The sequence below is a fragment of the Chrysochloris asiatica genome, unplaced genomic scaffold, assembly GCF_000296735.1.
Source record: "Chrysochloris asiatica unplaced genomic scaffold, ChrAsi1.0 scaffold00096, whole genome shotgun sequence".
Lineage (NCBI taxonomy): Eukaryota > Metazoa > Chordata > Mammalia > Afrosoricida > Chrysochloridae > Chrysochloris > Chrysochloris asiatica.
In genome coordinates, this window is record NW_006408614.1 from 10,297,735 (window position 1) to 10,312,317 (window position 14,583).

The 14,583-nt window shown below is 46.2% G+C and overlaps 1 protein-coding gene across 1 annotated transcript in view; it reads left to right on the plus strand.

The window, feature by feature from the left end:
• Window positions 1–711: 711 nt before the first annotated feature.
• SCLY (selenocysteine lyase) overlaps window positions 712–14,583 on the plus strand; it is a 43,752-nt gene continuing 29,880 nt past the window's right edge. The window contains exons 1-3 of the mRNA XM_006866820.1: window positions 712–817; window positions 7,816–7,916; window positions 12,388–12,568. Of these exons, the coding sequence (XP_006866882.1) occupies window positions 715–817; window positions 7,816–7,916; window positions 12,388–12,568 (385 nt within the window). The 5' untranslated portion in view covers window positions 712–714. The remainder of the gene's footprint in view (window positions 818–7,815; window positions 7,917–12,387; window positions 12,569–14,583) is intronic.

Sequence of the window (14,583 nt, forward strand, 5' to 3'; positions counted from 1 at the left end):
GAAAATGGGATGGAAAAGGTTATGAAGTTAAAAAGCAATTTAAAGAGAGAGTCTTGGGGAATGTGTGGCCTCGGGCCAGTCACCTGTGCTTTGTAGCAGTTAGGGTTGGGCTTCAGGTCCAAAAGGCCATTCATGTAAGCTGCAAGGAGTCATTCTGAAGATCTAGATGGACAGTCAGCCAAGGAACCGTGGTACCACAGTAGTTAAGTGCTCAGCGGCTAAACAAAAGGTTGGCAGTTCAAACCTACCTACCCAGTGGCTCCCCCAGAGAACGCCGTAGCAGTATGTATGTAACCTAGAAAGCCACAGAGCACGGTTCTAGTCTGTCACACAATGTCACTGTGAGTTGGGATCGAGGGGTGACAAGTAACCACAATAATAGGAGCACAGTCTTCTATCAATTATAAAGAAAACTGGCAAATACTTTGTTGTTAAGTGCCATCGAGTCGGTTCCAACTCACGGTGCCCCTGTAGAGGATTTCCGAGGAGCGGTTGGCGGGATTTGAACCACCGACCTTATGGTTAACAGTCTAGTGCTGATCCTAAGCGCCACACCAGAACTCCAGGTATTAGAAGTATGCGTTGTTCCCCATGAGTAGGGAGGATTTCGAGATGGTCACCTACACCTGTAGGTGGGCTAGGCCCATGGCAGCTTCTCACGGTCCGTCTCTGTTTCGTTAAGGTGTCTGTTTGCTTTTCCACAGCAAAGTTTATATGGACTTCAATTCGACCACTCCCCTGGAACTGGAAGTCATCCGCACCATAACGAAGACCATGCATGAAGCGTGGATGAACCCCAGCTCTTCTTACCCTGCAGGTAATTTGAGAGGGAGCCCACATGCTCAGAGACACCCACACCATCATTTTGTTTCTGGTGACGTCAGATCCTTAGCCGTAATTTTTGGTAGTTTTTATCCTGAGGAGTCCAGTTTTGTAAGTTGAGCTTTGCTTATACAGGTGTGTGTCACTCAACCTCCACAATGTGCTCTGTGAAATAAGATGTTATATGATTTGGATGTGGTGCGAACACCGTATTATACACGTGTTGTTATTAGGTGCCATCGAGTCGGTTCTGACTTATAGCTACCTCATGCACACAGAACACAGCGCTACCCAGTCCTACGCCAGCCTCACCATCGTTGTCACACTTGAGCCCATTTCTGCTGCCACTGTGCCAGTCCATCTCACTGGAGGGCTTCCTCTCTTTTGCTGACCCTCCAATTTACCAAGCATAATATTTCCTTCTCCAGAGATTGGTCCCGCCTGATACTTGTCCAAAGTATGAGAGAGGGGCTTTTAAAATGTTCGTGGGATATGGAATTAAAAGGTACTGGAATTGTTCCGTGGCCTTTTTGAAGCCTCCCCCTATAGTACGTTCGTTTATATATATTCAATCTACGTGTGTCCCAGTAACCCCCTTGCAAGCTGCTCTGGCTCTCTGATAGTGCCCGGAACCTGGAACTTTGCAAACTTGTCCCTGCAGTGGACTAGCTGTGAGTACACCGGGCTCTCTGAGCAGCCTGGTCAGAATAGAAGCCCCAAGGGACAAGGAGAGTGGCCACAGCCCAGCAACTTCCCACAGGCACCAACCACAGAGTGGCTAAGCAGGGCATGGGCCAGTGGCAATCGTGGGAACCGCAACGACGAAGCACCACACACTCAATGTGCAGGCCCACTGGGTGCCCTGCCAAACAAGCCCCCTGATTCCTGCCCGAATAGGTGGACTTGATGCCGTGCATCCTTGTACGCCGCCCATTCTCCTGGCTCCCTCACCCTGGTGAAGAGTTACTTTAGAATCCAATACTGAGGTGGCGCTGTTAGATCATCCGAGGCTGCTAACTAAGATCAAATCCACCAGCTGCTCCTCAGAAACTTGATACCAGGTCACTGCAAGTCACTGCAAGTCGGAACCAACTCAACAATACAACAGTATTAGAATTATAGACTTATCTCAGTCAGTCCTTATAAAATTTGCAAAATACTAACTTTTAGATTACCATCATCAGGATCATATATAATCCTGGTGGTAGTGGCTTTAGTAAACACTGTCTTTAAATTCTTTATGTACTTTAGTTATAATTGTAAATATCCTTACTTGTTTCTAATGTAGTCTTGTTATAAAACAATGTATTTAATGTTAATTTAAAACATTCAATCAAGCATTCAGTAAAAGCGTGTTTTGCGTAATTCAGTATTCAAGAGTGTTTTGCATAATTCAGTCATCGGATGGCAGAGTTCTTGTATGGGTTTCTGCAGGTTAGACTCTGGAACCTAAGAGCCTTTCTTTCTTACAGAATGTTTATTAGTTTATTAGGGATAATCAAGATAAACGATCACACCTGTGGATTATAATGACTTACATGAGCATCTCAGCAGGTCCTGCCAAGCCCTCAGACTCCATATTACCTCTGTACAACTTCAAAGCTTCTAAAGGGCTTTCAGATCCAGTTGCTCATGAAAAGTTTCTCTGCAACTTGATAAAGTAAGGTTTTTCGCAATCAGCTACTATCCATCCATTCATGAGCTTGTTGGTTTCTTTGGCACAAATGTATTCTGGCTAACCTTTTGGACATTGCCTAGAATCTAATCTCTTCTCCAGTCAGATTGAGTTTTTGATACATTAAACTTGGAACTATAAAAACCAATTGAATGCTAATAAAAAGCATTTTGTCATAAAGGAGTTTGTGATTCATACTCACGAAGAAACAAAACCCTATCACTGTCTCCTGGCAGCCGTTGTTTTCTTAAATTAGGAACCAGAGCTTAGAAGGAAAGCATCCCGGAGACTTCTTCGTGCTCAGGTGTGGTGGAGTTAAGTGCCGTCGAGTCTATTCTGGCTCATAGCAGCCCTGTATCAGGTTTCCAAGGCCCTAGCTGGTGGGTTTGCGCCACTGGCCTTGCGGTTGGTGCTTCTCCTACAGTGCCACCTCATATACAGGTAGAAATGCCAAAAGGAAAGAACATCCCCTTTACGACGTTGTTAAGTGTACTGGAGTCAGTTCAGACTCAGAGCAACCGCGTGAAGGATCGCTGAGGCTGTAAGTCTTTGCAGGAGCAGAAAGTCTCATCTTTCTCCTGCAGAGTGGCTGGTGGGCTTGAACCAGCAGCCTTGTGGTTCACAGTCCAGTGCTTACCCTAAAGACCCACCACGCTCCCCGTTCTTATAGTAGAATGGTTTATAAAGGTAGGGGTTTTGTGCTGTGGAATCAGTTATGACTCATAACGACCCAGCAAAGGCTTTTGAAGTTGTAAATCTTTATGGGAGCAGAAAATCTCACCATTCGCCCACGGAACAACTGGTAGTTTCGAACTAGTCACTTTGAGGTTAGCAGTCCGACTCCTAACTACTATACTACCAGAGCTCCTGGTTTTTAATAGGATTATTTCATTCCTTTCATAATATGATGATTTAAAGTTCTTGGGGAGAGTTTGTTTTAAGGGAAATGTTAAGGATGTGTGGGGAACGATTTTAGATGATGTTTATCACAAGCTTGGTCATAATAGAAAAATCAACCCCACAAAGAGTGGCAGTAAGCACTGTGCTCGTTGGTAGAGGCCGGTCATGTAACGTGGGGTGGAGTCCGTGGGGATCCTCTGGGCCCTAGTGCTGTGGACTGTCCCCACCACGCACACAGTCTCAGCATCTGATTCAAGTGAATAGGTGCGTTATAAAACAGGCTATATGTGATGTGGTTTCAGTTTACCTCCTCTCCCACCTCCACCTCCACCTCCTAAAGACAAAAACTGTATATGTGGAAAGTGTGGAAAATAGCATTTCCTTTTGTTGTGAAAGGCAGAGAAACCTATTAACTGTGGCCTAAACCGCTTGATGTTTCTTTCTCTCACAGTCCAGGCCCCATGGGGGCTCTACCTTTATCAAAGCCTTCAGCTCGCCTGTCTGAGTGCTTTTTCCTCCTCAGCACACAGCTTCCTCATGGGGTCAAGATGGCTGTTCGAGCTCGAACCATCATGTCTGCATTCCAGGATGTAGGAAGGAGAGAAAGAGGAAGCAGACTGTGTACCCTGGTCATTCAGGGACACTTGTGTGAGTTGCATGAACCCCAGGTCTGTCTGGTGGTCTTATATAATAGAAGTTGGGAATGCAAACCCCACTGCTGTATAGTGGCTTCGCAGTCATAGGACCCTGTTGGACCAAGTAGACCTGCCCCGAGGGTCTCCAAGGCTGTGCGCATCTTTACGGGAGCCGACTGCCACATGCCTCCCACAGAGCAGCTGGGCGGTGCAAACCTTTTGGTTAGGAGCCCAATGCTTAGCCCACTGCACCACCAGCCTCTTCATTCCGGGCAGTTGTTCACCAGCTGGAAGTGAGGGCTTATCATCGTGGCAGGAAGGGAGGACAGGCAGACACATGCCAGGTACGCTCCCAGCCTTTACTTCGAGAAGGGCCTTGTGGGAGGTCATCGAGTGTTTTCTTGTTTTGAGTCTTCCTATAATCACTGTTGCAAGGTCAGGTTAAACCACAAGATTGGTGGTTTGAACTCACCAGCCGCTCTTTGGAAACCCTAGACAGGGTCGCTGTGAGTTGGAATCAGCTCCATGGCACACAACAACAACATAATCATTGGAGGATAAACTCTGGTTTGCTAACCCCAGCGTCACAATTCAAACCCATCAGCTGCTCCTCGAAAACCCTAGACCAGGCCGCTCTGACTTGGAATCAACTCGATGACACGTAACAGTAACAATGTCATCACCATGCACACTGTAAGGAAAAAAAAAGTTTACTAAAACCAAGATTTTGAAAATATCAATTGTAAGTAAATGAAAAGAGCCCCCAGAAGGTTGTGTCTAGAAGTCTCCCCCTTCTGTAGCAGGAGTGACTTGGGGTGAGTGTTCAACAGCCATTCAATACATTTATGTTCTTGGGCTTCACGGGTCTCTATCCTTGCAGCAGTGTGGACAATGCGCATTACAGGAAAGCAGGGGAGTTTATCGTTCACCTCAGCAGCCTCTGAGCATACTCAGTACAGAAACCTGTAGAGTTCAAATGGAAACTCTGGTCCCTTTTGACATATGTGTATACTTACGGATCGGGCCTCAAGGTCAGAAGTTCGAAACTACCAGCTGTTCCGTGGGAGAAAGATGAGGCTTTCTGCTCCGGTAAAGATTTCCAGCCTCGGAAACCCTGTGTAGGGTCGCTATGGGTCGGAACCAACTCCATGGCACATAACAACAACAACAACAAGCTCTACCCTGAAACCATGTCTGCAGTGCAGGTAGCCAACATTCCCATCACTCCCCTAAGTTTCCTGGAGCCCCTGCCAACTCCCAGGTAAGCACTAGTGTGCTTTCTGTCACTGGATTAGTGTGTGTATGTTTTGCAGGTTTTTAGACAAATGGAATCATACAGCACATCTTATTTACCTGGCTTCTCTCTCTCCACTGAACTATTTGGTTTCATCCATGTTGTCGGGCATCTCAGTTCCTTTCTTCTTTTTATTGAGTGCAATCTGTTGGGTGCTGCGCAGTGTTAACACACTCAGCTGCTAACTGAAAAGTTGGAGGTTCACATCCACCCAGAGGCACCTCAGAAGAAAGATCCAGCAATCTACATCCAAAAACTCTGCCAGTGAAAGCCTTCAGGAGCACAGTGCACTCTGACACATGGACATTAGAGCTATTTACAGGTTTTGGTGGGTGGTTGTTGTTATAAATGATGCTGCTATGAATATTTATGCACAAGTCTTTAGATGGACTGCTTTTTTCCCTTCTTGGGTAAATCATATTGACTATAAATACCCAGGAGTGGCATGACTGGTTCAGACGGCAGGAAACCACTGTTTTCCAGACTTAGTGGGCCACTAGAGGCTACAGGAACCCCCCAAGCTATCACCCTTTAAACTTTGTATTGAAACCACACCCAGAAGTCTCTTTTCAGCAAAATAACAGATTGGCTCATAAAGTAAGCAAGATCACCCGTGTGAGTACTGGGCTCCCATAAAAATGTCATCTATATGAGACCAAGTGGTCAACATTTGCTGTAAAGCAAAGATGAGGTGAGTTGGTGGTGGGCAGGGAAGCTAGATTAACATAAACAGAACAACCAGAAAATAAAGAATGAGAATATTGACATGTTGGGGAAACGGTAACTAATGTCACCCAACAATATGTATGTTGTCGTTCAGTATTGATGAGTCAGTTCCAACCGTAGGGTTTCCAAGGCTGTAACCCTTTTCATTGTTAAATGGGAACCGGATTTGCTATACAAAATTTTACCTAAAGCACAAGAAAATATTATTTAAAAAAGAGAAACAGCTATTTTACATTTCCACTGGCAGAATACGACAGTTGCGTTTCCTCGACATCTTTCCCATCACTTGGAATAGTCGGTCTTCGTTATTATCATTCAGAAACCCCGTACAGGATCACTAGGAGTCAGAATCGACTCGGATCCTAAGAACAACAGGAGGTCTATAAGCAGTGGTGGTGACGCTCTGTGTTAGGCACTGGGCTGCTAACCACAGGGTCCGCAGTTTGCACCCACCAGCTGCTTCCTGGGAGAACAATGAGGCTGACTGCCCCGAACATCTCTTGTCTCGGCAACGCTACGTAGGGTCTCTTGTTGGCAGTGGGCTTAGTCTGTAGACTAGGCATGCAGTGATAGTGAGGCGGCTCTAGCTTCCTTACTTCAAAAGCTCTCCAAGGTTTATTGATAAATGGAAAAAAGAAGTTATTGTCAGCAGTGTGTAAACTATAAAACCTATTTATGCAAACACTGTGTGTGTGCAGCTGTGTCACTGGTAGACTGGAAGCATCAGGAACAGTACACAACCACTGACCGCGGTGATCGGAGCAGAAGGTGAATGGAGCAGGGAGAGGCTTCAGCCGATGGCTTCTCAGTGGGCACTGGGGCTGAGGGAACATTGAAAAAATGAGACTGAGTCCGGTGGACAGAATTTAAGCCACATTCAAGTGGAGCTAATAGCATGTACCTTAAATAATTGACAGTTTTACAGCACTGCTTTTATTAGGACTATGCTTACCTGGGAGCCCTGGCATGGCAATGTGGGCTAATGGGCTGGACCTCAAAGTCAGTTTGAATCACAAGGTTGGCAGCTCAAGCTCATCATCTGCTCCTTGGAAACCCTAGACAGGGTCGCTATGAGTCGAAACGGACTCGAACAACAACATATATGTGTATGTGTGTGTGTGTGTGTTTATATATACATACTATGTGTATGTAGGAATCCTCGTGTGGCACTGTGGGTTAATGCACTGGACCACAAGGTTGGTTTGAACCTCAAAGTTGGCAGTTCAGGCTCACCCAACCACTCCTTGGAAACCCTGTACAGGGTCACTATGTTTCGGAACCAACTCGACAGCACTTAACAACAACAAGGCTTACCTGGACACCATCACTGCCTGTCATTAAAATCTATACAATGGCTTTTTTTTTAAAAAAAAAGTTTTTATGGTGCAATTGGGTGAAGGGTTAGAGAGCAAATCCGTTTTACGTTCAGCCATTTGCACGTATTTTGTTTCACATCATGGATTGCAGTCCTCACAGTGTAACATTGCTCCTCCCACCTCCTCCCGTGTTCCCCATTCCCTAACCCTTCCTGCCCTGTACAGCCATCTGAGGGGTGTGAGTATTGTTACCCATGTTTATTTCTGTCTCAGCCATGTACATTTTTATGTAGGTTCTATGTTGTTGTTGGGTTCCATGGAGTCAGTTCCAACTCAGTGACCCTGTTTCCAAGAAGCAGCTGGTGAGCTTGAACCACAGACCTTGCAGTCCAGCACATTAACCCGCAGAGGTGGCAATGCTAATAAATTTCCCTTTTGTCCCTCAAGGTAGAAAAGCCAAGGATATTATAAACACAGCTCGGGAAAACCTTGCGAAGATGATAGGTGGGAAACCGCAAGACATCATCTTCACATCTGGGGGCACAGAGGTAATATTGCTAAACAGAGTCTCAGGTTTGTTTTGCTGTAAATTATAATAAAAAAAAAAGAACTTTTTTTTTTTTTTTAATGACGTAATTGTGCTTGGTCTTTTGGTCTTATTATTTTGAAAGTCCTTTTAATATATTGGACTCCTGGTGTGGCGCTGTAGGATCAGCACTGGACTTCGAGCCACAAGTTTGGCAGTTCAAACCTACCAGCCGCCTCTCAGAAACCCTTTACAGGGTCGCTATGAGTTGGAACTAACTCGACAACACTTAACAACAGCAACAGCTCGATATATTTAATAACCTTTTATCTTATCATTAAATTCTGAGTGATCTTAGGGTGTTTGTAACATAATATGTGCGTTACCGTGCTATGCATTGTTAGTTCAATAAAGAAAGTCTCGTTTTCATGGTTGCCCTAGAATCATTCCTTTGAATTCCTACTAACAGTTTGAGGTTTGACCCACCCAAAGGTGTTGACTTCTTAAATTGGTAGGCGATCCTTGAAGGCCATGGGGGCACTGTGGCCTCTGCTCAGTGACACACTCTGCCTCTCGTTTCCGGGCTGGAACCCAAGGAACAACTGTCAGCCACATGGAAAACTCAAAATCTGCAGCTAGACTCCTAGAGTTTATAAACAAATGTGACCAAACATTGAGTTACAAACACCACTTGTGGTTTTCTGTACCTACAATAAGCACATCAAAAGCTATGCAGTACTGAGGAAGTCAATCAAGTGAAATTTAAACTGTGTAAAGTTAGACATACTACGAAGAGATTTCAAAGATCTAGGTAAATGGAGTGGTAGACCATGTTCAGACTCACTCCTGATGTGGCCTATAGGACCAGCACTGGACTGCAAACCACCAGACCTGCAGTTCAAACCCATCCGCTGCTCCTTGGAAACCCTGACCAGGGTCATTATGAGTCAGAACCAACTCAGCGGCACTTAACGACAACATACCATGTTCATGGGTCCGAAGACTCAATATTATAAATACGTTCCTTCTTTCCACATTGATCTGTCCAGATTCAGTGCAACCCCTATTGAAATGCTGGTACTTTTCAGTTCAGTCTTACACACTGATTTATGTGGAAATAGAAAAGCCAAGACTAGGCATGCCTTCTTAAAGGCTAAGAACACAATGAGAGGGCTTTTACAAAGTGCTACTAATGAAGACAGGGTGGGTTGGTGCAAGGATGGGCAGGAGACCAGAAACAGAGTCTTGCTCGTGTGGGCACTTGCCCTATGACAAGAGTGACCACGTGTCCAGCACACGTCTGTTGTCTTAGATAGCTCTTCCACTCCCACATTTTCTGAGTCAAATGGGGGAGTGTTGTTGTTGTTAAGTGCCTTCGAGTCGGTTCCGACCCATAGCGACCCTGTACAGGGTTTCCGAGGGTATAAATCCTTACGGGAGTAGAAAGCCTCATCTTTCTCCCGCGGAGCAGCTGGTAGTTTCGAACTGCTGACCTTATGGTTCGCAGCCCGATTCGTAACCACTACGCTACCAGGGTGGTTATTAAGTCGTCACCTCTGACTGAGGTAGCACAATGGAGTAGGGAGAAAATAAGTTCTCAATGAGTGGTCCAGCTGAATATTCATACCGAAAAATGGGAATTACTACTTCACAACATCCATAAAACCCTTTTTCTTTCCTGATGTAATAAAGTCCTAAATATGAAAGGTAAAATTTATAAAGCTTTTAGGAGAGGAAGTAAGTTAGTGTCTTCCTGATGTTTAAAAGTGACAGTTTTCTTAAATAAAACACCGAACACATTAACCATGAAAGCAGAGATTGACAAACTCAACAACAACAACTAAACACCAAATTTCAGCTCATGAAAGGACACAAGAGGAAAACAAAAGCACAGAGTAGAGAGAGGGAGAAGGCTAGTGGTCAAGACTGAGCATCCTCAACATACAGGAAGTCCTACCGGTCACGCAGGGGCAGGGGAGCCAACAGAAAAGGGCTGAGGGACTGGAAGAGGCGCGTCACCAAAATAAGCTCAAAGCTTTCAACATATGAAAAGATCGGTCTGGTAAGAATCTGAGCATGCTACCATGGAACACCTGAACACACCCATCCGAATGGTGAATAGGTGAGCCCATGGCTACTCGGTACTAACAGGCGCAGGGCACTGGACGCTCAGGTGCTGCTGGGAAGGAACATCGGAAAAGTGTTTGCCAAACAGTTTGGTGGTATCTGGTGAGCTGCTAAAACTTGCTGGGAAGTCATATCCTTTAGGGTAAGGTAGGGCCGCCCATGGGGTTTCCAAGGCTGTCGTCTTTCCAGAAGAACACTGCCACATCTGTCTCCCGCAGAGCAGCTGGGGGTTCATACCTGCCCACCCTGTAGTCTCCCCCATTAGGTGTCTGTCCTGGAGTGTGAGGCACAACTGTGTCAATGTGGACATGAGTGTGTTTGTAATGGCATTGTTCATAATAGCTCAAAACTGAAGCCGACCCAAAGATCGCTCCAAAGAGCCTATGAACTTCCAGAGTAGCTCTGTGACCTCAGGTGCCCAATCACTGACTCAATACCCTAGGACCTCAGCCCTCTACCTCTGGAGGATGAGCCCCCTCAACCCCAGCTTCCCATGGTTCCCTCGTGGTCTGTCTAGAGCCAGGTGCTGTGGCGTGGCGTGGCGTGTCATGGCTGGGGTATCGGAGGGTAGTACTGCCATCACCGGACTTGGTGCAGACAGTGGACTTTGTCTGTCAGAGTGCAGTCCTGGGGCTTGACCTCAGCTCCCCAGATGGATAAGGACCTGCAGCCCAGTGGTGGGCCTAACCCATGTTCACGGTCACCTGGACCATATGCTACACCACCGTCCACCATGACCAGTGGTGTGCAGCCCCACACATCCCCTGTCCTGTCCAAGGACCCTGTCCAATGGGACTGCAGAAGGCTCCCAGGTACAGGGGGCCTACAGCCCCATCTCCCGGTCTGAGACCCAGCGGGCTAGGCATCAGAGTTATCTACAAGGGCACGACCTGGCCTTGGTCAAGAGTCATCCACCTTTTGGAGAAGCAAATCTGAACTGTCCACTTCTCCACTTTAATTTAACTTGATGTGTCTCAGTGCTGATGAAGCATTGTGTGGTCTTCCTCAGTCCTCCCTCAGGGGGTATCGTTCAATGCCCACGATGTTTTAAGCCTTCTGAACGCAGCGTAGTGTCTGTGAATGGCTCATAGCACGCCAGGCACGGTAGGATGACTCCAAGCCAGGTGTGAATGAGGGACTCAGTATAAGGCTGGTGAGGGACCCAGGGCAGTGTAAGAAGCCATCTGGAAGAGACGACGCTGTGGAATGTTTTCAGGTACTTGAATAGACCAAATCAACTGAGGGAAAATAAGGCAAAGTAACCTGAATTAAGGCTACGATCTCTGGTAGCGTAGTGGTTGCAGGTTGGGCTGCGAACCTCAAGGTCAGCAGTTTGAAACTACCAGCTAGCTGTTCCATGGGAGTAAGTTGAGGCTTTCTGCTTCCATAAAGATGCTTTTTATGAGTCGGAACTGATTCCACAGCACACAACCACCACCACCACCACCACATAGGCTGCTGGTTCGAGCCCACCAGCCACTCTGAAAGAAAGATGAGACTGTAAGAGGCACGTCACAAAAAATCTTCATGTTCCTACAAAGATTTACAGCCTTGGAGACCCTATACAGGGTCACTACGAGTTGGAACCAACTTGATGGCACTTAACGACAACAATATCCAAAGTAAAAGCATATTTTAAATAAAATGAAGAAAGGAAAAAAACCCCCACAGGGATTGCTGTTGAATGATGATGCATGAGGGGATTGAAATCATTGCAATGAAACGAAATATGCGATAGGATGAATGTAAAGCTGATGCTCTCCCATGTAAACTGTCACTCAATTCATAATAATAATGTAAAACATCAAATGAAGAACAAACAAATCTGTTTTAGAAGAAATACAATCAGAATGTTTTCTTAGAGGCAAGGATGGTGAGGCTTCAGCTGACTTACTTTGGCCACCGGGAAAGACCAGGTCTAGCAAAGGAAGCTCATGTTTGGTAGAGTCAGGGAAAATGAACCCTCAGTGAGATTGCTGTTAAGTGCAGTCGAGTCGGTTCTGACTCATAGTGACTCTCTATAGGGTTTCCAAGGAGCGGCTGGTGAGCTTGAACGGCCGCCCTTGTTGTCAGTGAGGTGGAGGGATACAGTAATCACCACAGTGGCCTCAGACACACGAACAATCATGAAGACGGTGCAGGGCTAGGCAATGTTTTGTTCTGTGAAACATTAGGTCACCGTGAAAGTTGGAAACCCCCAAACCTTTGTCCTTTCAAAAGATGATGCGTAGGGACTTGGATTTGAGGCTCTCTTGGTCTTGTTTAATGTCGACCACACAAGAAAGTACAAACGAGAGACTCTGTTCTAACTCCTGGGACAGTTTCCATAAATGCTTTTTCTGCTGTCTCTCTCTCTCTCTCTGCAGTCAAATAATTTAGTGATCCATTCTGTGGTGGAGGATTTCTACAAACACCAGCCCAGGAAAGAGGATGGGCTTCAACCTCAGCCCCAGGGTTCTGGGGCCAAGCCACACTTCATCACCTGCACGGTGGAACATGACTCTATCCGCCTCCCCCTGGAGCACCTGCAGGAGGAAGGCATGGCTGGTGAGTGGAGGCCAGGCCTGGGATCCACCTGGGAGACGAAGGGGCTGTGGGGCTGTGACTCCAGACCATAGCCTGTTCCTGCACTCCCCCAGACTCACGACACTGTGTGGACAGAGCTGCCCATGGGGCTTATGAATAATTCACCTCCAGCTTTTTGTCATTGTTAAGTGCCGTGGAGTCGGTTTCGGCATAGTGACCCTGTATAGGGTTTCTGAGGAGCAGTTGGTGATCTTGAACTGCCGACTTTGCAGTTCAAACCAACCTCCAGCTAGCAGACCTAAAAATCCCAAGGAGAGGTATTCAGGTCAAACTCACAATAACAGGCTTATCTGCTCTGTCTCTAAGGAAACCAGGGGACGGGGCAAACTGTGGCAGTTTTTGGAAAGAATGCTTTTGCACCAGCTGCCCTGTCCTTGAAAGATGATGGGGACCATTTTTAAAAATGCTTGGGCGGACTGCCTCCAGGACATCTGTAGCTTAAGTGACGTCTGACTAATGGTTACTGATTCCCAAAACAACTTCTTTATAAAAAGTCCTTCTCCCTTTCCATACTGGGGAGCCCTGAGTAATCTCACTATGTGCTGCCCAACTGCACTTGTTAGAATTCCTTAATAAAATTCCTCCTCCACTCGTAACTGTGTAAGATTTTAGTTTTGGACATATTTGGTGTCCAAAGGGGAATTTCAAAGGTGTATTCTCTCTAATGACCCCGAGAGATCAATGACGGGCTTTGGTGACAGCTGAGCTGTTTAGACCCTGCACTTTGACCTCTCAGGGGTTGCGTTGAGGTAAATAACCTCCTCAGTCTAAGCTCTGCTCCCTTTGCATTGCAGCTCTTCAGGTTTTATTGAAAGATTTGTTTTGGTTTTTTTTTTTGTTTTAAGTTTTCATTGTGAGCTGAGTGATAGTTTACATAGGAGAACATCGGCTTTAACAGTCAAAGGACACATTCTGCAAGCCAGCCTCCTGGCCCCCAGCACCTAGTCCCTCTCCTTCCATGAGTCCAGAGTCCTCAGCTGCTCCCTCTCTCCCTGTCCCCATCTCTGCCTCCATCTCTGGTGTCGCTGCTTCTCTGGATAAGGTGCCGCATTCCACTTGTGCTCTTCTCCCTTGATGATCCTAGGGTCCTCTGTTTCTGGACTGTAAGATTAACTACTCCCCCATTTTTGTTACAAAACTTCTACCTTTACAGTTGTGACAGTTGCTATTAGTCAGATAACAATTACTCACTATTGAATCATAAGAATCTTATCTTCATCTCTCTTAACCAGACCCATCTAGACAAGATGAAAACTATTCAGTGGGGACTCTATCATACCCCAACACACTATTAAACTAAACTCCCTTCTAAAACCTTGTAAGCCAGTCACTTCATGCCTTTATCGCCCCCTCATTTTAGGTAGCCAATGTCTAAGTTGCCCGTCCCTATCTACCATGTATACAGAGGGATAGCACTGATATTTGATGTGAAGACTCCTTCCCTCCCAGTTGGTATTTTGAGCTACTGTATAAGTATAGGGCAAGTTCATTAAAGTGAAGCGATTTACACTTGTTTCCTTTTGAAGGATTTGTTTTGCTCTTACAAGTAAGTCTTATAGTTTGGAAAGCTCAGGGTTCATTTTGAGGTTCTTTGGGCCTGCTCAGTAAACTCAAGAACTGAGGCTCCCAGTGAGAAACACGCAGTGACATGCCTGTCTTGTGCTGTTTGAACATAGACGCTACAGTCTATGTTAAATGTGTTAACAAGCATATTTGTTTTCTCGCCATTTAGGAGGTTAGAAGTCCAAATCCAGAGTGCCTACCAGCTGTAGGCCAAGACGGCCTCGCTTTGTTGGCTCCGGGGAGAGGCCCTGTTCTTTCCACATCTGCAGGCCCAGCATTCCGTGCAGATCTCATGTGTCTTGGTGTCAGTCTTCCCCTGGTCAGAGGAGCATCACAGTGCAGGGACTTCGGCTCCAAAGGATGCCCTCCACTCCTGGCTCCTCTTTCTTGGTGATAATGTTGTTGTTGTTGTT